We start from the raw sequence: 22,576 nt of genomic DNA, 5'->3' as shown, positions 1-22,576 counted from the left end.
CAGAGATAATGATTCCATTTTAATCAAATGTAGTCAGTCCAATTTCTCTAATGTGTTGGGCCGACTTGGCATTTGGCATAATAGAAGCAGGATCTCATCGAGCTGTGCTAGATACTGTTGCTACTAAAATATAATTTGGTCATATTTTAATGCCCACCATTGCCCCATGCCAGAGCTTCTTCACAAATAACTTAATGCCCACCATATAAATTAAGGCCCATTAGACTACTGTTGTCTCAGTTCCTCTTATTTAACAATTTATCATAGCAGTAAGTAAATTTGCTCGCATGGTAGGCATTTGGATACATTATGTATGTCAGAATCTTGAGCCAAATACTCGAGTGTATAACCGCATTTAACAGTGGTTTTTAGGCAATTCTACAAACACATAATGCTTCTCAATACAAACAATTAAACAGCTATCATCTTCCTTTTCTTCTCCTCTTTGGTTATTCAGAGAATTGTTTAAGCACCAGAGTTAACCATAATAGTTACAAACCTGAGCATTCTGTCGGATTAGTTGACATTGCAATTGCAGCTCTACTGCATCATGCGAGCTAGGGCACTAATAAGCTACACTTCCCAGAAAAGAGCTATGAAATAGAGTAGATCCTTTTGATTTGATTTGCCCATGTGGCTTATCCTTATCACCTAAACCCAGGATAGCCTTAGACCCCGCATAACTTCTACTATAAGGGCAAAGGTTATCCAATAAGTGGAGGAAAAGAGCTATGAAATATAGTAGAGAAACATGTAAATAGAAACACAATTCACTCATCTGTGACTGGAGAAAGTAATGGTTTATTTGAGAAGAATGCTTCCAAGTTCCCCACCACAAGTTCACACAAATCTAGGAATGATTCTGAGGTAAATACAGCCGCGTGTGGCGACAGCACAACATTATCCATTGTAAAGAACTCTTTAGGGATATTTGGCTCGTTCTCAAACACATCCAAACCAGCACCTGCAATCTCTCCCTGCACCAAACATTGCACCATTTCCTTTTCATCAATAATAGCCCCACGTCCAACATTAACAATTACACCTTCCTTGCCTAGTGCCAATAAAACTTCTCTGTTGATCATGTGGCGAGTTTGGTCAGTGAATCCACAACAAAGGATGAGGGCATCGCTATTAGCTGCAAGTTCACAAACATCGGAAAAGAAGGGGTATGATACTGGCTTTTTCTTCCTTGAGTTGTACAATATATTACAGCCAAAGGCCTCCAGCCTTTTGGCAACTTGTAAGCCAATGTTCCCCAGTCCCACAATCCCAACTCGCTTGCCTCCCAACTGAAAATTCAAATAATCACACTACATTGGATGGACACTCAGATTTTTACTAATTTATAAGAATATCACTTCACTTATAACTAATATACATTCTCTGACATCTTAGACACTCATGTGATTCTTGTACTTAAACTTATTGATTTCATTATTTTAGATAATGTTCAGTCAACAATCGAGTTCTGGATGAATCGCTTAGATACCAACAAGTCAATGAGTATTTATAGAAAAGAACCATAGAATTTCTTTCTCCCAATATTATATTAAAATCACTGATGTCTCCTGTTGACTAATATCTATGACCATATAACTCAAAATTTCTTAGTGTTTTTCTTGTAAAAGTAAATTCCGGGGAACATAAATATATGTTAATCCGGAAAGAATAGAAGACCAAGAGAATTAAACAAATATATAAATATATAAAGAGAGAGATAATGACCTTAGAAGCAAGAGGATAATCTCCTCTGGAAGCCCAAAGTCCTTGTTTGACATAACCATCAGCAGCCGAAATCCTTCTGAAAACATCAATTAACAAGCTCACAGCCGCATCAGCGCCATCTTCAGAAAGCACGTTGCCGGAGTTAGCAACAGCAATTCCACGACGGCGACACTCAGGCAAATCAATGTGGTTTATGCCGGCACTCGCTGTCACAACAAGTCGCAGTGATGGAAGTAAGTTGAGTACTTGGGGACTGATGGGAGAGGCCCCAGAGCAGAGTACGGCTTGAACTGAATGTGCATAATTAGTCAAGAATTGGTCTAGAGGGAGTGGTGACTCCCATGCTTTCAGGATTTTGAATTTCTTTGCAATGAATTCGTCCCCGAAAAGGATCATGGGCGGTGGAGGTTTAATCACTAGGACTTCTGGCAGATCTTTGGGTGGGAGATCTTCGCCAATTTCCATTATTGATGATGATCTTCGTTATTCCACCAAACCACCTTTATCCCACGCAATGCGTGATTGCGAAGCACACGGAGAACGGAGGACGTTTGATTGGTTTATGGTGACGTTTGATTTGGACACCTAATGACTCCTATGTAAAGTGCTGATTGTTCTTAGAAATTACGTACCAGAAGACTTTATAGATTATAGTATATATTTGTAAAAACATAAGTAAATAATAGGTTGGTACGAGCGATTTTTATTTTATTATTTTTTAATTATTTTGTTGATATTACCTATAAAGTATATAAAAATAGAAAAATGTTTTATTTTCAAAGAAAATATAATAAAGTTTAAATATTTATATAGTTCTCATATATCTAATAGTCTTTTTTTCACGAAAAAAATATGTTTATTTATGTCTTTAAAGTCAATCCAATAAATATTTTTGTAAGTTATTTTGATATATAAAGACCACTTTTTAATTCTTATATTAAAATAGGATATAATTAATATAAAATATCTCTTAGAGATAATTTAAGTTTTTAACACTTAATACCTAATGTTTGTCAAACTTTGATGCCTAATGTTTGTCAAACTTTGATGGTGGTGCTGACTGCTGATATTAGTAAGTATTTTTTGCACAGCAGTTTTCTTGGCGTATTATTATTATTTTTAATTTATTTACTTTTTACTTTTATTTTTTTTTCTTTTTGGCATTAACTAGGCTGTTGAAACAATTAAGTGGTGTGCAGGCCGAAAAAAGTATCTCCGGTTTTTGGATGTTTCAATCGCGAGTAAAGAGGAAAGATTTTTAGTGTGGCTTAATGAAGGGTATCTCGGTCTTCTTACTTCCAAATATGGACGAATTTTTTTTGGTTTTTTTTTTGTCCAAAATTCTTTGTAGGGAAACATGACATCATAAGTCTTAACCACCACTGCGTCTCTTCGCGACCCAGATTCTATTTTATCATAAATCCAATCACCGTTCTAACTTTTTTTTTTTTTTTTCTCATCAATGAATACATCCTTTTACTTGTATGACTTAGATGTTCCATATTTTTAGAAAAAGTGATTTGATTGATAAGATTTGATATAATATTTATGAGATTGATGATTTGATGAAATTGATTGATTTAACCACAGAAATTTGACCACCAACCCATAGCATATTGCCGCCAAAAGCAAAACCCCATATTTCTTCTATTGCATAACCTAATAGTTTCAGCAACTAGAATGATATTTTTTAACTAAAAAAAATTTAGTTATGATGTGGAATACTTATCCAGAAGTTTTAGCAACTCAATCAGGGTCGTCTCAATAATATTTATGACCCTAAATAAGAGTTATTTTGAAACCCTTTCAATAATATGAATATATATTAAAAAATTATTTTAAAATTATTTTTCTTGCCTTTTGAGATTCAAAATCATTAATTAAATTTTTATATTCAAGTTTGGAAACCAAATCTTTTTTAATTGACAATATAGTCAAATTACCTAATTTTTCTTGTGAGGGCGAGTGATGGACGACGGGCTACTAGGGTCAGGTAAGTGAGGGGTTTTGGGAAGGGGGCTAAGGGGAGGAAGATGGTGGTGTTGGGGAAGGTCAACGACAGCGGATACATGCCAGAAATGGCTATCGCACGCAATGAAAAATGAAAATGGGTTGCGAAAATCAACAAAAATCAGCTAAATTGGGGGTTGTCAATGCTGAAAAAACGTTTTGGAAATGATTAAGTGATGAATCTGATCAATTTTGGTGAGAAAATTGATCAGAATCATCACTTTAATGCCAACAGCGACACTATGGCGATGTAGAGGGGTAGAGATGCAATGTTTTCATTATTTTAGGGATTGAATGGGTGTTTTGAAATTTTAGACATTTATATAGCTAGTTTAGTTAATTTAGGGGTGTAAATGGAAAATATGAAACATAATTTTTTGTAAATTTATGTAAAAAAAGTATAATGAATTTATGCCTTTTTGGCTTGTTTGGGGCTCTTTGGACCGGTTTAGATAAAAAATTATAAACTTTTGTAGGTCTAATAGTATTTTTGTAAATCTATTTAAAAAAATCTCATGGACCTGGAGGTGGGGGAGAGGGAATAAAATCATCAAAAATTTGAGATCTTTTTAAACTCGGTCTGTAACTCATTATAGGCTCTCGGTCTGTAACTCACTATAGGCTCTGGAAACAAAGAGAAGATGCGTACCAACGAGATATACAGCAACAAGAAGAAGGAAAGTGATAGGAGAGAAATTATTAGACGTATTATTGAAAAGGGTACTGAATAACCACACAAACTGGCCGGACGCCTATCACCTGAAAAAGGAAAAAAAAAAAAAAAAAAGCGCTTAATACATTATAATTCAGTTCTTCTATCAGAGGTCACAAGTCATAATTCGCCAACTGTAATCTCTCTCATTTGCGTTCTTTCATTCTTTTAAAGAATTTTGATCGCCATAGACGCAACACCCAATCAAACAGGACAAAATCAAATAAAAGCTGATCAGTTCAATAGGTCCAATCCGCAGCAACCTCCTAGTATACTTCCAAAGAAAATGGTGGATATTTCCACTAGTGAGTTGTCTTCAAGGACATTAAAGAAGATAAATGATTTTCCCAAGCTACTCCGTCGCAGAAGTATGCTAGATTAAAAAGAAAATTGTTTTTGACACTATAATTAAGGGAAAAGCAGGTTCAGTTATGGCGCACACAGAAGAAACTGCCAAATGATCATAAAACAACATTTTTTTTTTTTTTTGTGTTAATCGTCTCATTTCCTCTTCTATTTCATCAGCTCTCTTAGTACCGAGCAGTCACTCCAAAAATATATATTGAGTTGGATCACAGTGATGGGATGAAACAAAATTACCAATACTCTGTGATTGGAAAATTTCTATATGAATAGTCCCAGGGGAAACAATCAAAATGGAAAAAGCAGGGGGAAATTTTGAGAGGAATGATGCTAGATTGGCTCATTCATGGAAATCAGTTCAGCAAGAAATAATTTTCTTAACATGATGCTTTCAAATTGCCGTTACAGTACTTATGACCACTGCTTGTTTTATGTGAGAGCAATTTAATACTCTCACTTCCACATACAAAAGGAAACAAAGCTTTCAAATAAGAATGGAGGAAAAAATAACTTCCAGACAGAAACCCAACATTCAATAATCCACCAATGGCGTAAGTAACGGTTTCTTTGAGAAGAAAGCTTCAAAATTCCCCACCACAATGTCACACAAAGCCATTAATGTTTCCTCTGAATGGACAGCTTTATGTGGTGACAATACAACATTGTCTAATTGAACGAGCTCTTTAGGAACACAAGGCTCATTCTCAAACACATCCAAACCAGCACCTGCTATCTCTCCTTGCACCAAACACTCTTACCATTTCCTTCTCATCAATGATAGGCCCACGTCCAACGTTAATAATGACTCCTTTCTTCCCCAATGCCAGTAAGACTTCCTTGTTAATCATATGGCGGGTTTCATCAGTTAATCCGCAACAAATGATGAGAACATCACAATGAGCCGCAAGATCACAAACATCTGAATAATATGGATATGGAATAGATGGCCTCTTTTGCCTAGAGTTGTACAAAATATTGCAGCCGAAAGCCTCCAGCCTTTTTGCCACATTTAAGCCAATGCTTCCCAATCCAACAATGCCAACTTGCTTGCCTCCCAACTGAAATTCCAATTATGAACTTCAAAAAGTGTTGATAAATGATTTTAGAATAAAAATGCTAGATTATTTAATTTACTAAATGGCCAATTTCTTCAACCGTCTGAAACTAATACCCACTACAAACTGCAGTAAAAATTCTAAAGTTTTGTTCAGTAAAATTTATCACAGAAATACTTTCCCTCAACAGACAAGAGTAAATAGAGATGTAAAAGAGAACCTTAGAACCAAGAGGAAACTGATAATCCGGTTGACTAGCCCAAAGCCCGTGTCTTACATATCGATCAGCAGTTGAAATCTTTCTGAATACATCAATGAGCAGCCCAACAGCCAGATCTGCAACATCTTCAGAATACAAGGTTCCAGCAGTGACAATGGATATTTGGCGGCGTCTACACTCTTGCAGGTCGATGTGGTTTAGGCCAGCGCTTGGGGTGACGATGATTCCCAAAGACGGTAGTAGCTGGATAATTTCAGACGTGATAGGATTTCTTCCAGAGGAAAGTAGGGCTTGGACTGATTGTGAATGGATGGTCAAGTATTGGTGCAGAGGGAGTGGTGACTCCCATGCTTTCAAGAAGTGGAATCTTTTTGACAGTTGGTCACCATGAAATTTGAATACTGGTGGTGGTTCAAGAACTAAAACTTGTGGGAGGCTATTGCACAAGTAATTTTGGTTTGTTTTTGCTTCGTGATTATGATTTTCCATTGATGGTTTACAGGGCCTGGATGCTGAAACCAAAGAAGATGAATAGAGAATCTCTGTAGATGAGTCAAGGAACTCAATGGATAGGGTTGTATTTATAAGCACACATGACCGACCATCCTCCCCAATATTCAATAAACGCATGCTAAAGAGTATAAACGTGTTAATCACGTCACTCCAAAATTAGTGTGTTGGATCATGAGATGGGATTAAACAAAATTACCAATGCTCTGTTATTGGATAACTTTCTATGTGAATTATCCCAGGGGAAACAATCAAATGGAAAAAGAAAGGGTTGGGAATTTTGAGAGGAATAATGCAAATTTGGTTTATAACTACTAAAACTATGTCATGGATGTCATTCATGGAAATCAGTTCAGCAAGAAATAATTAATATGACGCTGTCATTTTGCCAATTACAGTACTTTGTGAGAGCAAGACAAAAGGAAGTATCTTCCAGACAGAAATCCAACATTCAATCTTCCACCAATGGGCTAAGTAAGGGTTTATTTGAGAAGAAAGCTTCAAAATTCCCCACCACAAGGTCACACAAAGCCATTAATGTTTCCTCTGAATGGACAGCTCTATGTGGTGACAACACAACATTTTCTAATGAAAATAGCTCTTTAGGAACATTAGGCTCGTTCTCAAACACATCCAAACCAGCACCTGCTATCTCTTCTTGCAACAAACACTCTACCATCTCCTTCTCATCAATGACAGCCCCACGTCCAACGTTAATAATGACTCCTTCCTTCCCCAATTCCAATAAGACTTTCTTGTTAATCATATGGCGGGTTTCATCAGTTAATCCGCAACAAATGATGAGAACATCACAATGAGTCGCCAGATCACAAACATCTGGATAATATGGATATGGAACTGATGGCTTTTTTTTCCTCGAGTTGTACAATATATTGCAGCCGAAAGCCTCCAGTCTTTTTGCCACATTTAAGCCAATGCTTCCCAATCCAACAATGCCAACTTGCTTGCCTCCCAACTGAAATTCCAATTATGAACATCATAAAGTGTTAGGAGATTAATTGTTAATGATTTATCAAGGGTCTGAAAGTTCTGATATTCCATATTTACATCTTTAACATTACAACATAGTACACAAAGTTAGCTATAGATGTTAATGTTGGACTTTTTACTTGTTTTTGGATCAAATTGAAGTATCAAGTTCAAGTTATTGATTACAAACTCAATCACAAGCGTTTGAGTAAGTAGTACAAATTCTAGCAAAAATCTTAAAAGTTTCTGAATAAAATTATCACAGAAACTATTTCCCCCAACAGACAAGAGTTAATAGAGATGCAAAAGAGAACCTTAGAACCAAGAGGAAACTGATAATCCCGTTGACTAGCCCAAAGCCCGCGTCTTACATATCGATCAGCAGTTGAAATCTTTCTGAATACATCGATGAGCAGTCCAACCGCCAGATCTGCAGCATCTTCAGAATACAAGGTTCCAGCAGTGGCAATGGATATTTGGCGGCGTCTACACTCTTGCAGGTCGATGTGGTTTAGGCCAGCGCTTGTGGTGACGATGATTCCCAAAGATGGTATTAGCCGGATAATGTCAGGCGTGATAGGAGTGGTTCCAGCGGAAAGGACGGCTTTGACTGATTGTGAATTGATGGTCAAGTATTGATGCAGAGGGAGTGGTGACTCCCATGCTTTTAANTAATTTAAAAAAAATATTTAGGGGTATTTAATTAAATTAACAAATTTAGAGGGTTTAAAAAAAATTAAATAATATTGAAAATAGTATTCCCAAAAATGAGAGATTTTGGGTATTTTACTATTTAACTTTTTTGGGAATATCAAGAGTAGTATTCCCAATCTTGAACCAAACGGAGCCTAGGATTCTTGATGGACCTAAGTGATATTTTCCATCAATAGTTTAAATCATGAAGGAGGTGTCTTTTCATTCATAGTGTTCATATTTTTCTTCAACCGGTTATTTTATTCCACCTCTTAGAAAGAAAAGAACTTAAATCAAAATACTTAATGGAATGACGATACATTTATACAAAACTTCTACCTCAAGCACACGTAATAGAGCCGTTGACAATCAAATGAAATCCAATTCACGAAATAATTTGATCTATAAACAACATCGTTATGGTAAAAGTCGTAATGTTAGATGAATGATTACTGCAGCGCATAGAAGGGGAGGTCATAAGAAGAACTCATCTTTTTTCTTTTTTTATTACATTCCTTGCGTATATATAAGATTGAATCCATTTGATTTTTAAAAAGGATTACTAATCCTTAACTTTTCATCTTAGTTATTATGTAAGTTTACACTGTATATGAAACTTTTGATATGGATGAATATTTTATGAGGATTTGAATGTAAAATTTGGATGTTTACTATTATTAATATTAATTATTGATTAAAAAGAAGTGTGAGATTTGCTAAATTAAGAAAATAGATCTCTCAAAAATGAAAAGAAAATTAGTAAGGAAACAAACTGTTGTTCTCGTGTGCGAGACCCCAAATTATTGAGGAGTCTCCTTTTAAAGTTTCTTTTAGGTTGGTAGCTGAATCTGGCGCTAAACTACGAAGCACTGAAAAAGGATATTTTCTTTGCATTGTAAGTCAAATGATGTTATTACAGTTTACATGTCACATGGAACTACGTACTGTGATTTGTACGGTGCTTCTCTTAATCATAATTCATATGACGTTATTATTATGTTCTCAATTTTGGACCTGGGATTTATTTGTCAAGTGATTCTGTTGGTTGAATTTGAAGAAGATTTTTATTCTCAGCATTAATCAATAGCAAATATGATATCAGCTTCTCATTCAACAGATCGTGTTTGAAATGGGCTCACCTAGCAATTGCAGCTGCATCCATTACAGAAAGAATTCCATACATTAGAAATTATAAACTTGATTCTGCTGTTACTCAGATCTTAAGCTGCCAGTTTTCACCACCTAGGCTCCACTCTCTGTATCTAAAAAACAAAACAAGTAAGAACTATCCACTACTTCCTTCAAGTGAGAAAGCCATCACCAAATGCCTGAAATAGGGGGGATATGGGGCTAATGGGTTAAAACATTTTCATTTTTCCTATTTCAGTTAGTTATTGGTATAGCCCTAACTAAGACTCGTAACCATGGTAATTACATTCAATATCCATGAAGATTTGTGACATATCGTTAAACCCAAAAAGAAATTGTGCCATAGTTTACAAGTACTCTCTTCATTCAATTGGAACAATACGTGAACTTAGAGAAGTCTGCATTCAATTCTAACAAACCCAAGAAAACCAGAGTCGGTTTGCAGTGACAGACCAACTGATGTAGTTATTTTGTAATAGCAATTCCAGATTTGCAATTACTAAATTCAAGATTTACCAAGGAATTTTAGTATTATCGACTTGAAATTCAGACATAATTTACACCAGATTAAATATTCATACAAAGCATTCAAGAAGGGTAGAATTAAGTCTTAAGACTCAAAAGGCAAAGCCAAAAACATTGGGAACATCGGCATCGCAAAATCAGCAACTCTGAAGTGTTGTTCCATGGCCGTATGAGCAAAATGGAGTCTTTTGACAGAGTCCTACGTACAGCCTGCTCTTGATGTGTGCATATGTACAATGTACAGCATGACTTACAAACTAATATATACCTCATAAATTTCTTTCATTTGGTTCAAGCCAAGGAAAGCCCAGGAAATTAAACACCTCTTTCTCAGTCTCGAATTTCAGACTTGCACTAGCTCTTGCACCCTGCATTGAAGTTCACAGAAGTGATCTTCAATAACCTGTGAAAAGAAGTTCTAAAGACAGGAAAGTTGCTGACCCAACTACTTACATGTTTACCACCTGAGCCACGAGTAGCTGGAAAAAGCCCAGTATCATCAAGTCGGTATCCTTTGGATTCTGCAAGCAATCTCAACCTGCACTTATACAACAGGCCTATGGCTGAAAAATGCTTACTCAATAGCTTGGTTCATGATGGGATAAGTTCTAATTTCACATCAAGGAAAACAAAACAAAGATAATTCACAAACCATAAACTGCAATCTACAGATAGGTTCAACCTGGCTTACAAAGATTCTGTGTTCTGGTTCAATTATCATACATGAACTCAACAAGCTATCCAAGCTAAGAACATAACTCGTATTCATCATTCCCAGATTAAAGCTAAGATAATTAACACTAAGCAGATATTCAGTAAGCAATGTGAACATACCTCCTATTTAGAACATCATTTCCAGTCCATGCTATCAGTCCAAATGCATATATGTCCCTTGGATATACCTAGAGTACAAAAGAGATTTAAAACATTTCGTAATGAATCATATGCATACCTGCAACTTTTAACATAACAAAAAACTTGCATAGAGAGATACGTTTTAGTTCCTATGGTTTTGGTCCCAGTCAAAGACACAATAATTTTGTCACTGACAAAATAGTCCCTCAAACAACACTGTGTTAGTTTGAAATTAACGGGAGAAGGGTAATTTAGACTTTTACTTTTATATATTGATGTTATAATATTAGAAGAAACAGTTTGGGGATCTGGTGAATCTTTCAAAAGAAGTTTTATACGAGGGGACAACATGTGTGCATGGTAGCTGAAAAGAAGAAAAAATAAATAAAAAAGAAAAAGAAGAAAGAGCCTTTTCATTTTCGTCTGCTACCATTCTTCACTGGCGCAAAACCAGTGACTACTTAAAATCTTATAAAAAACCTTGCTAAGCTTTCAAATCCTGCCAGCTCTTCAGCAATTAATTCAATGTTTCGTTTAATGAGTTAAATGGGTTGATCCCAAAACTCTTAAGTAAAATGGATATAAGTGCGTTTCAAGGTAATACACTTTGTGGGAAACGTTAGTGTCTTGTAATGGTATTAAGAGCGGTAATAAATTGATTGGCGGAGCTATTGCTGGGATTTTTGTTAGATCGGTGATTAGATTTTTAATAACTTTAGCTTTATTGATATGTTTGGTAGAAGAAAGAATAGTGATAATAAGACTGACAACAAGTAGTGAGAAATGAGATACGAGTGCTGATTTGTCTGGGGCAGTGAAAGCGGAAGTGAATGAGTAGTGGGGATAAGAATTTGGTGTTCTCTAGGAAGTGGGTGAAGGTGTTTGATATGGAGGATTTGTTAAGGGCATCAGTTGAGGTGCTAGGGAAAGATACACTTGGTATAGCTTAAAAGGCAACTTTGGAAATGGTGCTGGTGGTTGCTATAAAGAGATTGAAGGATGTGAGGTAATGGAGAAGGAAATTTCGAAAGAAGATGAAGGTGGTGGGGGCAATGGATTATGAGAATTTGGTCCTATTGAGGGCCTATTATTTTGGCAGGGATGATAAATTTTTTGTATATGATTACATGCTTATGGGAAGCTTATCTGAAGTTTTACATGGTTATTACCTTTTCTCCCTTATGCTATCCTCTGTTTGCATTATATTTTGCCTTTTGTTTTTTTGTTATGATTGCAATTTCATTCACTATAGGCCATGCTGATTCAAGGAGTTTATAATATCTGCATTCTGGCTCTACTTTTTCCCTAGTATTACCTTCTAATGTTTTATTAAATAATACTTGATGTGAGTCTGCAAATTTTAATTTGCTATGAATACATTATCTAATTTAGTTTTTCCTGTTGCTCTATTGCTCTCATTGATTGATACAAATAAGAATACTTAAAGTGGTGTTTGTGATGGATATAGATGAAGATGGGAGATGGTGTTAAGAAAACTTAGGTGCTGTTTTGCAAGCTTTTTGATGTATTGTTTAAGCTCAGGTGGAAAAGCTGTAAAATGGTGTTGAGTTTTCTGGGTTTAGATTTCTTTTTCTAATTTTTTTCAGGGTTTTTTTTTTCCTAACTGTAATAGACTAATAGTGCAATTGATTTTGGGTAATGAGCAGCTTTCAAATAAGCACATTATAGTTGTTGGGAACCAGCAAACTACTGCACAAACTTTTAAAATTTTTGTCTTCTTCACAGGAGCATTTAGTCTTTTCACAAATTTTGCCCAGTCAGCCAACAAAATTACTATCCTCCGTTAGTTACAGGGATTATTTTGCTACTGAAAAATCAATTATGTCCTGAATGTCAGTAAGGTATAAACCAGGGACGTCTGGGTATTTACCTCAACTTGCATAGGATTGATGGCGGCTTTGATAATTATCTCACCAACAAATGACTAAATAAATAAGCCCAGAAAGATATAATTTCATATCAACACTAATAACAAAGCAAGGGAAACTTTTCCCATCACATGATTGTGGAGATTTAGGTCAACCTCAGCAAACAAAAAGAAAGAAATAACTGACTCAGTAACCCTGTCTCTATTCTAAATTTTTCTTGAAACTCTGTCACCACACTTGTTTTAAGTTAAATTAATAAACTATTAAGGTACCTTGAAATCTATGCGGTGCCTTAGCTCTCGTCCTGGATACGTGCAAAGACCAAAGTAAGTGTCAACACCTGAATCCGTACCCTGAAAAGTCAACGGTGAAAAGCATCTAATCGCGTGTATGAAACGCATGGAGACACATTATACCAAAATATATATACATATTATAAAAGGTGGAGTCAAGAGAAAACTTTTTGTTAATGTCTACCCTTGTCCCAAGTTCTCTTGCCCATCAATGCATGCAAGAGAATATTTTCAAATCTGAGAATAAATAATACAATTTTTTTTTTTTTTTTTTTCTTTTAAGATACACTAGCCTTTTGAACTTCGGATAATTGAAAGACTGAGCAACCCCTTAATCGATTGACTAAAGAATAAAAACCTTGGACGCACGACTGGTTGTCATTAAGGAGGGAGAACACTTCTAAACCAAATTACTAGCTTCGACCAACTAAATGGAAAACCAAGCATATAGAGATATATTTAATTAATAGTTTCAACATGGCCCCCACAAGATCTTTGGATAAGTCACACATTTTGCAGGATCAAACTTGATCCATTCAATAAGTAAATGCACAAAAAAGTTATTCATTTAAATATTTAATAAAAGAAACAATTGACTCAGAACCTTCAGAATATACTCTACACAAGGAAAAAGGTAAGTGAAACAGTAACTGTTAGGGTAGTTTTTCCTGTTGTATTTTTATCCATCTCATTTGTTTCATCTGAAATGATAACGTGTCTGATAAGGTAAAACTCAAGCAAAGAAATAATACAATTTAAAAAGATCATGTTACCTCCTCACTGTGATTAGTGAAGACCAAATCCTCTCTCAAGAACTTCATATCTTTTAAACGCTTCACGTATCTTGACAAAAATCCTATATGACTGGAAGTATGGAGCAAATTAACCCAGCATTCATAACCAATATCATAAACATGACTAAGAGACAGTAGGAAGACCAGTCAAGTAACTAGAAAATACAGAACTTATATAAGTAAATTATGTCAACTGCTGTACACAAGGTAATATTGGCATCTTGATGGAGTGAAGAAAGCAATAGTAGACACTAGTACTCTACGGAAAAAGTAATTATGCATTTGGCAGGCATCAGAAGACGGGCTTTCAGACAACCTTTTCCAGAACACTAGAAAGGTTGTGTGAACTTGCAGGCTGCCAAACACATTATAACCTCTTTGAGTTTTAAGGGCAGAGGATCTGAAGCAAAAGATAGAACGGGCAAATCTTAACTCTTAAATCTCTTCAATTAAATTAAATTATGAAATATTATACCACTTTCTGTCAGTCATTATATCAACAGATGTATTCCAGAAAGAAGAAATTAGTTGGGGCACAACAGCCCAATCTCTTTTCTAATCAAAACAGGATATATGGATACAGTACCTTTTTCCATCAGGATGCGTAATGACAACATCTAGATCTCCACAGGAAGCCTTTCCACGCCTATACGATCCTCCACATAAAATAATCACCTTCAAGACAGATATCACAATATTAGACGTGTTGGAAATCCAAATCCAAATATTCATGTTTATGTTCCAATTATATGAAGGATTGTGCCTAAATAAAAAAGCTAATGCCTTATCTACATGTAATTAGGTAACAACAAATTATAATGAATGTGATGAAACACATGAGGTACTGGTCTATAATAAGAAGCGTAGGAAGGGGTAGAGGATTAATTGTTGTTATTTGGCAAAAAGAGGTCTTATACGTGTATGTTTGAGGGAGATTCGTGTGAAACAGGTTGCAATAGGAGCATGGTTGTTTGGGAATTCTGTTTGGGAGAGAGAATGAATAGAATAAAAAGGAGAGAAGAAGAATTAGAAGAGATTCAGAGAAGAAAAAGTGAAAAGGGGAGGTCGCTGGCCCTTGAAGTCCAGCAGGCTATGTTACTTTATTGTTATCCTGTTTTTGTTATTTCTTTACTTGTTCATGTTGATTGAGTCGAGGTTATCTTGAATTGGTGTAAAGTTCATCATCATCAATACATATATATAATTTCTGATATTTCCTGTGTTTGTTTTCAGGGTTGATTCATTGTGATTGCAGTGAGGTGTGTTTTGAGTGAGTGATTCCGGGTAGGTATTCAACAGAATGTTAGTATATTCTGGGTATCAAAAATTAAAATAAGAGTTACACTCATGAATCCAAAGATGCAAACAACAAATTAATCAGATCTCTTCAACTTAACAAATCAATGAACTTATATATTTTGTGAGTTGTATGCTAACTTACAAGCATATACTATTGAGCAGTCGCTAGCTATCCAAGTTAAAATAACTCAACCTAGATAAATTCAGATTTGTAAAAACCACGTGATTTTATGAATCTTTAAAATGGCAAAGCTTAACTACAGGAATAGTCTCACGCAGAAGAATATCCACACCATCAATTAAAGTTCAAAATTTACTCATTTAAGTCCAATACTTATGGTGCTCACCCCAGGCAAAATATCTTCCCCCACTTTCTGCAGAAGAAGTTCCATCTCTTGAACCTATGTAATCACAGACAGCATCAAGTAATTCTGAGGAAAGAAATATCCAACCAGAAACAAACAACCAAAATAGTGGAAGAACAAGGTCCAGGAAGAAGCACAATGTCAAACCTCATGGCGTGGAATCCTCGTCTTAATATCATCAAAATATTTCAGCCCTATTTTTTGTGAATTTGTTAAAGTATCCTCATTCTTCAAATCATCTAGCGTACGGTGTCCTTTCTCATATAATTTCAGTGCAGTGGCTGGACCAATACCCCAAACTTCCCCAAACAAACTGATCGTCCTTACCTGGAAACCGTCAACATTTTAGCCAATCCACGAAATTTCCTGGTGGATCACCAGTCACCAAAGTATTCACTTGCAGAACTATATTCAAAAAATAAAACCACTGCAAGCAAACAGAAAAAACATCCTATGCAGCACTAACATATCAATAGAAAATAAAACGGCCACTCCTATCCTTCACAGTTGTAAATAAAAAGAATCATAAAGCTAAAGGAAAGTCTGGAAGGAGGAAAAGTAATAACACTTGGGCCTTACAAATTCAATTATTGGAAAAACCAAAGCTGCAGTCAACAAAGAATCAAAATTCTATAGAAAAAGGCTTCACATTCAATTGACCCACAAATGCTACGAGAGTAGATAAGAAGAGTATAATGAGAAATCCATCCATCAAGTATTACATGATTGTGGACCTTCATGTTAGCTGAGAACCTTTCTAGTACCTTTTCATCTGTCTCAAAGTGCTCCAACTTTGATAATTTCCCAGTAGTAATAATCTCCTGAATCTACATTCACAAAGAGTTGATTAGTCAGCTGATCAAGCCAAGAATGCTGAGCATTGTCCTTTAAACTAACATATGCTCACATACATGATCCAGCATTGACTTCCCAATTCCCGGTAGACCTTTGACCTGCTCCATACTCTCAATTTTAAATGGCAACTTCTCAACAACTGGGATAGCCTTATAATAGCTAAATGACCTTCGATCATCACCCAATGCTTCTCATAGAAAATTAAACACACAACATCAAGACTTTTAAAGAAGCATCAACAAGAACAAAAGATTTTTTGCAACATAGTATATATAAAGAAAAAAAATGTATTCATAGCAGAAAATCAAGTCTCACCTCTATATATGTTGATAAGTTTTCCAAATATCTCAGTTATATTTTTGTTTAAATCAGGAGGACTGTAAGGCAAGGATGGCTGCAAAAGATTAACTTGATCAGCAAGAATAATAGCATTTTACTATATGTCTAGAATAATATACTAAAAGGAGAAAATATCAAAGCATACAATGCGGACAATAGAATAAATTCTCCCATAAACTGTCAGTTACTAAATCTTACATCCTGATTATGGCTATCGGAGGAATCAGGAATGCTATTTGCAAAATTTGGATTTTCAGACAAGCTATCAGAACTTGTGGGACTTTTTGGTGTTTCATGGGGAGCATTACTTTCCACATCTATCCTGCTTTCTGCTTTGAAGATTTCCACATCCTCACTAGATAATTTTAATTTTTTGCAATGTGATGGCTCATTATTGCCAGTAGCATTTCCACTTTCATGTTTATGATCCAAAGACTTGTCTGCTATATTATCTCCTTCTGAATCCAATTTCAAAATGTATAAATCCTCATGGACTTTTTCCCCTAATCTCAAGCTTTCCTCGAGCCATTGATAATGTATAACTCTCTGCAAAAAGTAAGTGATACAAACCATCCTCAACCAAATCAACCTCTAGTGGAGCTATTAAATCTCTATAATAGCACTGAAGAAAATAGTCATTAAGCCTTTTACCGTGAAAAGAAAATACTTGAATTACATGATACAAGAACGTTAAACATGCTTAAGACATAAAACATTGAGAATTAAGAAACGGAACTGACTCCTTTAAAGCGAGCTAAGCGTTCTCTATCAATTTGTTGAAGAAGAGCTTCTAAATCCATAGCAAAAACATGAGTAACTTTCTTAGATAGACGCTCCTCAATAGTAGCTCCCATTTGCACCAGCTTCTGCTTCCAAATCTTAATCACCAAAACACACAACTCATTTAAGTAATAAATAGATAATTCAGCATAAGCACCGCACGGATTATAAGTTAACAAACGTTATTAAACCTGCAATCGACGGTTCTGAACTCCGTTTTCGACTAGGAAAACGGACATTCCGGTGAAGATTCCGTTGGGGTCGACAGACGGAGTTTTGTTTTTGGTAGGCTTTGGCGCCATTGAGTTCCTTCTACTTCTTCGACGAGGAGCCAGAGTTTTGTATAACCGAAAAGGGGATATATTCAGGTACATTCGAAGTACTGAAGATTTGAGGGTATCAACTCTAAAAGGAACGGATTATTGACACGTATAAATGTGTGATCAGAGATTTGGATGACATACACCATTCGCACGTGTCTTTTTACATCACCAAGTTGGTAAGCTTACCAGACAACAGCATCCCCTAGATTGGTCATGGTCAACCATTGTGTGATGATCCAAGGGTTTTAACTAGCTCAATAGGGATGTCCACCATTTTAAAGTATGCGAGAAACGACATGTCGTTTGCACAATGGAAAACGAAGTAGAAATGGCATTACACCTGCTGCGTCAAAATTAACAGCAAGGGTTTATGCTTAAACCCTAAACCCCATCTTCTTCTCCAGCAAGACACTTAATCTAAACAAAGAAATGATTCTCTACCGTACCTCTTCAATGCTCCATTTTTATCGATTGTCATCGCCTACTAAACACTTCTCCAAATTCAAAACCTCCAGTTCATTTTTCTCCAGTTCCGTATTATCCTCTTCTTATCCACCTGGCGTCCACTTCATTTGTCTCAACCAATCAAGCGGCAGACCTTTTAAGGGATTCTCTACTGCTGCCACCGCAGTAGCGGACAAAAAGGGATCAAGCAGCACGTTTTTCGCCGACGACGCTGTTTCCTGGAATTCTCTAGGTTTATCAGACCGCCTCTCTGGTGCTCTTGAAAATTCTGGCTTCGGTAGACCCTCTATTGTTCAGGTTCCCTCACTTTCATCCCTGTTGTATCTACTTTTGTACTTGCAAATTTATTTAATTAATAATTTAATATCATTCGTTGAGTGTGTTGTTGCTATTCACCAGCAAAAGCAATCTTATCCACTCCTTTTATTCTTTTTTTCTCTTAAAGTTTCGTTCATAGGTGATTTGGTGATGGTTAATGTAACATTTGCATTTGCATTTTAGGCTTCTTCCATAGCTCCTATACTATCAGGAAAAGATGTGGTGATTGCAGCGGAGACTGGTAGTGGTAAAACACATTGCTACTTGGTTCCTTTAATTGATAAACTATGCGCTGCACTGGATGGTTCAGAGAATACTAATGCTGATGAAGGATTGGCTCCTTCCCATAGACTTTCTCTTGTTCTTTGCCCAAATGTGTTGCTATGCGAACAAGTTGTTCGTATGGCTAATGGTCTTTCTGGAGATGATGGTGAACCACTTCTAAGAGTTGCAGCTGTCTGTGGGCGACAGGTACTGGATGCTTTAATTATTTTTTATGTTGATAGTATTTGTGCATCAGTGTGGTAAGGTACAATCCCTTGTTTGTGTTGTTGCAAGTTTATTTTGTAATTTCTTGAGATGTATTCTGAAAAGTCAAAAGGATTCATTTTTTTTTTATTGTTAGAATTGGAAACTCAGAAACAAGAAATTTAACTGCAGGGATGGCCAGTTGATAAACCAGATATTATTGTGTCAACGCCTGCTGCTCTCTTGAATAATATAGAACCAAAAAAAGGTCGTCGCGTGGATTTTATTCGTGGTGTGAAATATGTGGTACATCATCTTTCTTGCGTTTGCGTCATTCATTTTGGTTACCAGAGAAAGCACAAAGCTTTAATTGATTTGTTGTTTGCAATACCTGGCAGGTATTCGATGAAGCTGATATGCTTTTGAATGGAAGCTTTCAGAATCAAGTTATCCGTCTCATAAACATGCTCCGATTTGATGAAAAGCAATTGTCTCAAATGAATAAATCTGGAGCAGAAAAGCTAATGAAAAAAACTAATGATTCTTTGCCAAACTCTGACTCAGAAGATGAACAATATCTGCAAAATGATGATACTGCAGAGAGGGAGGAAAATTCTGAGAGTGATGTTGATGTTGATGTTGGAGACTTAACGGAGGAAACTAAATCTGGGTCTATTCAGAAAAAAGATTGGAGGAGAGTAAGAAAAAGTTATGAGCGCAGTAAGCAGTACATATTTGTTGCAGCAACCCTTCCATTTAACGGAAAGAAAACTGCTGGGGCAGTGTTAAAACATATGTTCCCAGGTGCCACTTGGGTCAGTGGCAACTACCTCCATTGTCACAACCCCAGGTGCCCCATTCAACTATGATCATCAGTTGTTGTTTATGATAGATTATTTGTCTTCCTGCTAGATTTTTTTTAAAAAAAAAAAAATTTTCTTTTCCTTATTGAAAGAAAATATTCAAATGCATGAATCATACACTGATTCACTTGTAACACATCTTTAATTATGCATTATAAAAATCTGAGGCATTAATATATTGGCCTCACATTAGCAAGATTATCATGCCAATTCATAATTGTAAAAAAATTGAACTTTGTTTTGTTCTTAAACGCGAACTTGTTTAGCATCTGTACATTAAGACAAAAAGAGATGCGTCAGATCATTTATGCTACATTACTGTTCTTGTTTCTCCATAGACCATCTACTGGACATTTATAATCTGTTTGCGAATTATTTCACAATTTATCTGCTTGTCACATATTTTCAAATGGCATATTTATACACTTGGTTGAACAATTATCAACCTTATATAATAACATCATGGTTTGCATTCCCCTTCTGAAGGTATGACAGATCTGGTTTTGTTGGTAATCTGTTGTTTCTTTTCCATTTCAGATTGAAGGAAAAGTGGATTGAAGTCACTGTGGATACACAGGTGGATGCACTCATAAATGCTGTGAAAGAACGCTTTGTTTGTGGCACTGACATAAGTCGAACTATGGTATTTGCAAATACTGTTGAGGCTGTTGAAGCTGTGGCTAAGATACTAGAAACTGCTGGGATTGAATGTTATCGTTACCATAAGGACCACTCTTTAGAGGAACGTGCTAATAACTTAGTTAATTTTCGGGAGAAAGGTGGAGTATTTGTTTGCACTGATGCTGCTGCACGTGGTATCGACATTCCAAATGTTTCACATGTTATTCAGGTACTTATCTTCTTATCGAGTTGGTTGGATGCAGAGTATATTCATGATAAATGGACAAACATTCTGCCAAACTTGAAAGAAAATGACATATGCAATTGATAATAAAAAAAAAATGAAATAAGCTTAATGAATGTGCAAATTCAATTTAGGAATAGAGTTAGAAATATGAATAAGAAAACCGATTGTCATATGAGAACTGAAGTTCCTTTGTTATGGGAGACCAAAGAAATAAAATGTAGATGCCAAGAATGATAATCTAGTCTTCTTAGAATCAATGTCTGCTACAAGCTATCAAGTCTCCTCTGAAATCTCTAAAGCTTTTATTTTAAATAATGCAAAACCTTATACGCACTTCGTATCATTACCTAAACAGTAAGTTTTCTGATGCAACATTGTGGACTAGTTTCTCTTACCAATCTTTTCCCTCTTAGGGGGTGTGATCTGTGATATTATAATGACTAGCAACTTTTCTGAGAGTCCTGAACTCTACACTGTTCTTGTTGCTAAACTTCTTTTGCCACAAAATCTGTATTTCAGCGGAGCTAAATCTATAATTTGTTGTTCTTGCTGCAGGCAGACTTTGCTACTTCTGCAGTAGACTTTTTGCATAGGGTTGGTCGCACAGCTCGGGCTGGTCAATATGGACTTGTCACTAGCCTTTACACTGAATCGAACCAGGATCTTGTTGATGCAATTCGTCAAGCAGGAAAACTGGGTCAGCCTGTGGTAATGTGCTGTTTCCAATCACCTGTTTTGATGAGAATCTTTTAAACCATATTAAAGGGAAATAATGACTTCTCTAATTTATGTAAAATGATTTTGTTTTTATGGTAGTAATTTCCCCTCTACAAAGGTATGGCATACTGCACTAAGTGCAGAACAAAGTTTGACTAATGATTAATCATGCATTAGGTGATTAACAATTACCATACATGCCCATTTTGGTTGTTGACCTGTGCCTTCCAGTTGGTCATTGAATTGTTTTCTTATGGGTTCAGGAAACAGCATTCAGCCGAAAAAGAAGCTTTCGAAACAAGCTTAAGAAGAGAGGTAAAGCTTTTAATTGTCTGCCAAACATTTTACATTTTAAGTCTTAAATCTTAAAACAGTGTGAAAGCAGCATTTTAAATGGATCAAATTTTTTGTAGTCAATAGTTGAAAATTACTGTCTTATTGATTTTTGTGTCAAGTGGAGCAGTACATATTGGTTACTATAATAAATTTGAACTGAGATGTAGCTTTTCATATTTTAGCAGGTTCCAGCAAAGTTAGAGGCACATCAACTGTTGAAATGGTGACAGTTTAAGGAACTTGGTACTTAAAGGAGTATACATCCCTTGGGTTTTCAAGTTTTTCTTTCATGTAGTAATGTATATGTCAATGATATTGTACTTGTTCCGTTAAGTTGATACATAATGCTTACATGCTAGAAAGTGAAAGGCACCAGAGCTCGCTATCCTTTTCCCTCTTTTATTTTTGTCTGGGTGCTTTCTGCCTCTACGTATCCAAAATTTTTTATTCTTTTCATCTGAAAGTAATTGTGATCAAATATTTGGACGCTAAACCTTTCATTCAGTGCTGGTTGAGTGGGCTGTAGCAACCTTAGCTGGAAAAACTGAGAATCATTGAACTATTACATACGAGTGGTTCTCATATATTTTGATCATAGCTAGGAGCCAAAATTTACCTGAACCAATCCTTTTTTCTTTCTCATCTCCGAGATTGGCTCTCAATTGCACAGGACAGAACCTCAAATGAATGAACAAGTTTATTTTGGTTGAAATCAATAAGAATCTGTAGGGGGAATAATTAGGGTTGAAATGTGCAAATAAAAATGAAAGTGGATGGGACTGTGATAATCTTGG

The 22,576-nt window shown here is 35.8% G+C and overlaps 4 protein-coding genes and 1 pseudogene across 6 annotated transcripts; 1 reads left to right on the top strand and 4 right to left on the bottom strand.

The window, feature by feature from the left end:
• Positions 1-584: 584 nt before the first annotated feature.
• On the bottom strand, positions 585-2,250 carry LOC116144034 (glyoxylate/hydroxypyruvate reductase HPR3-like). Its single transcript, XM_031429491.1, has 2 exons — positions 1,729-2,250; positions 585-1,292 (listed from the first exon to the last, which is right to left on the bottom strand). The coding sequence occupies exons 1-2, from the start codon at positions 2,191-2,193 to the stop codon at positions 771-773; spliced, it is 987 nt and encodes a 328-aa protein (XP_031285351.1). The 5' UTR covers positions 2,194-2,250; the 3' UTR covers positions 585-770.
• Positions 2,251-5,345: 3,095 nt separating this feature from the next.
• LOC116144069 lies at positions 5,346-6,718 on the bottom strand (annotated as a pseudogene).
• Positions 6,719-7,049: 331 nt separating this feature from the next.
• Positions 7,050-8,256, bottom strand: LOC116144068 (glyoxylate/hydroxypyruvate reductase HPR3-like; the record flags this gene model as incomplete). Its single annotated transcript, XM_031429523.1, has 2 exons — positions 7,050-7,574; positions 7,903-8,256. Coding segments are annotated over 2 exons (879 nt in total), but the record flags the coding sequence as incomplete, so codon positions are not given.
• Positions 8,257-9,823: 1,567 nt separating this feature from the next.
• Positions 9,824-17,783, bottom strand: LOC116144030 (DNA polymerase lambda). Of its 2 annotated transcripts, XM_031429485.1 has the most exons (14): positions 17,616-17,783; positions 17,385-17,522; positions 16,843-17,190; positions 16,621-16,699; positions 16,362-16,492; positions 16,215-16,277; positions 15,598-15,777; positions 15,433-15,486; positions 14,373-14,461; positions 13,766-13,856; positions 12,972-13,052; positions 10,790-10,857; positions 10,409-10,493; positions 9,824-10,323 (listed from the first exon to the last, which is right to left on the bottom strand). In XM_031429485.1, the coding sequence occupies exons 1-14, from the start codon at positions 17,724-17,726 to the stop codon at positions 10,225-10,227; spliced, it is 1,617 nt and encodes a 538-aa protein (XP_031285345.1). In that variant the 5' UTR covers positions 17,727-17,783; the 3' UTR covers positions 9,824-10,224. The 2 variants fall into 2 exon arrangements, with proteins under 2 accessions (XP_031285345.1, XP_031285346.1); XM_031429486.1 differs by lacking the exon at positions 16,843-17,190 and having other exon boundaries at positions 9,829-10,323.
• A 288-nt stretch (positions 17,784-18,071) lies between these two features.
• LOC116144016 (DEAD-box ATP-dependent RNA helicase 22) lies at positions 18,072-22,188 on the top strand. Of its 2 annotated transcripts, none has more exons than XM_031429461.1 (8): positions 18,072-18,509; positions 18,714-19,001; positions 19,191-19,304; positions 19,397-19,848; positions 20,399-20,711; positions 21,285-21,437; positions 21,710-21,761; positions 21,968-22,188. In XM_031429461.1, the coding sequence occupies exons 1-8, from the start codon at positions 18,177-18,179 to the stop codon at positions 22,015-22,017; spliced, it is 1,755 nt and encodes a 584-aa protein (XP_031285321.1). In that variant the 5' UTR covers positions 18,072-18,176; the 3' UTR covers positions 22,018-22,188. The 2 variants fall into 2 exon arrangements, with proteins under 2 accessions (XP_031285321.1, XP_031285320.1); XM_031429460.1 differs by having other exon boundaries at positions 21,965-22,188.
• Positions 22,189-22,576: the final 388 nt, after the last annotated feature.

The sequence above is a fragment of the Pistacia vera genome, unplaced genomic scaffold, assembly GCF_008641045.1.
Source record: "Pistacia vera cultivar Batoury unplaced genomic scaffold, PisVer_v2 Contig437, whole genome shotgun sequence".
NCBI classification, from domain to species: Eukaryota; Viridiplantae; Streptophyta; class Magnoliopsida; order Sapindales; family Anacardiaceae; genus Pistacia; species Pistacia vera.
Note: the sequence above shows the minus strand (reverse complement) of the source record. Positions and strands in the feature narration are given on the sequence as shown.

Coding starts and splice junctions, on each gene's coding strand:
- LOC116144030 (XM_031429485.1), bottom strand. CDS start 17,726: ATGGCGCCAAAGCCTACCAAAAACAAAACTCCGTCTGTCGACCCCAAC. Junction 17,523..17,615: donor TTCAGAACCGTCGATTGCAG/GTTTAATAACGT, acceptor TTGGTGATTAAG/ATTTGGAAGCAGAAGCTGGT. Junction 16,700..16,842: donor CCGATAGCCATAATCAGGAT/GTAAGATTTAGT, acceptor AATCTTTTGCAG/CCATCCTTGCCTTACAGTCC.
- LOC116144034 (XM_031429491.1), bottom strand. CDS start 2,193: ATGGAAATTGGCGAAGATCTCCCACCCAAAGATCTGCCAGAAGTCCTA. Junction 1,293..1,728: donor ATTATCCTCTTGCTTCTAAG/GTCATTATCTCT, acceptor TTGAATTTTCAG/TTGGGAGGCAAGCGAGTTGG.
- LOC116144016 (XM_031429460.1), top strand. CDS start 18,177: ATGATTCTCTACCGTACCTCTTCAATGCTCCATTTTTATCGATTGTCA. Junction 18,510..18,713: donor GTAGACCCTCTATTGTTCAG/GTTCCCTCACTT, acceptor TTTGCATTTTAG/GCTTCTTCCATAGCTCCTAT. Junction 20,712..21,284: donor ATGTTTCACATGTTATTCAG/GTACTTATCTTC, acceptor TTCTTGCTGCAG/GCAGACTTTGCTACTTCTGC.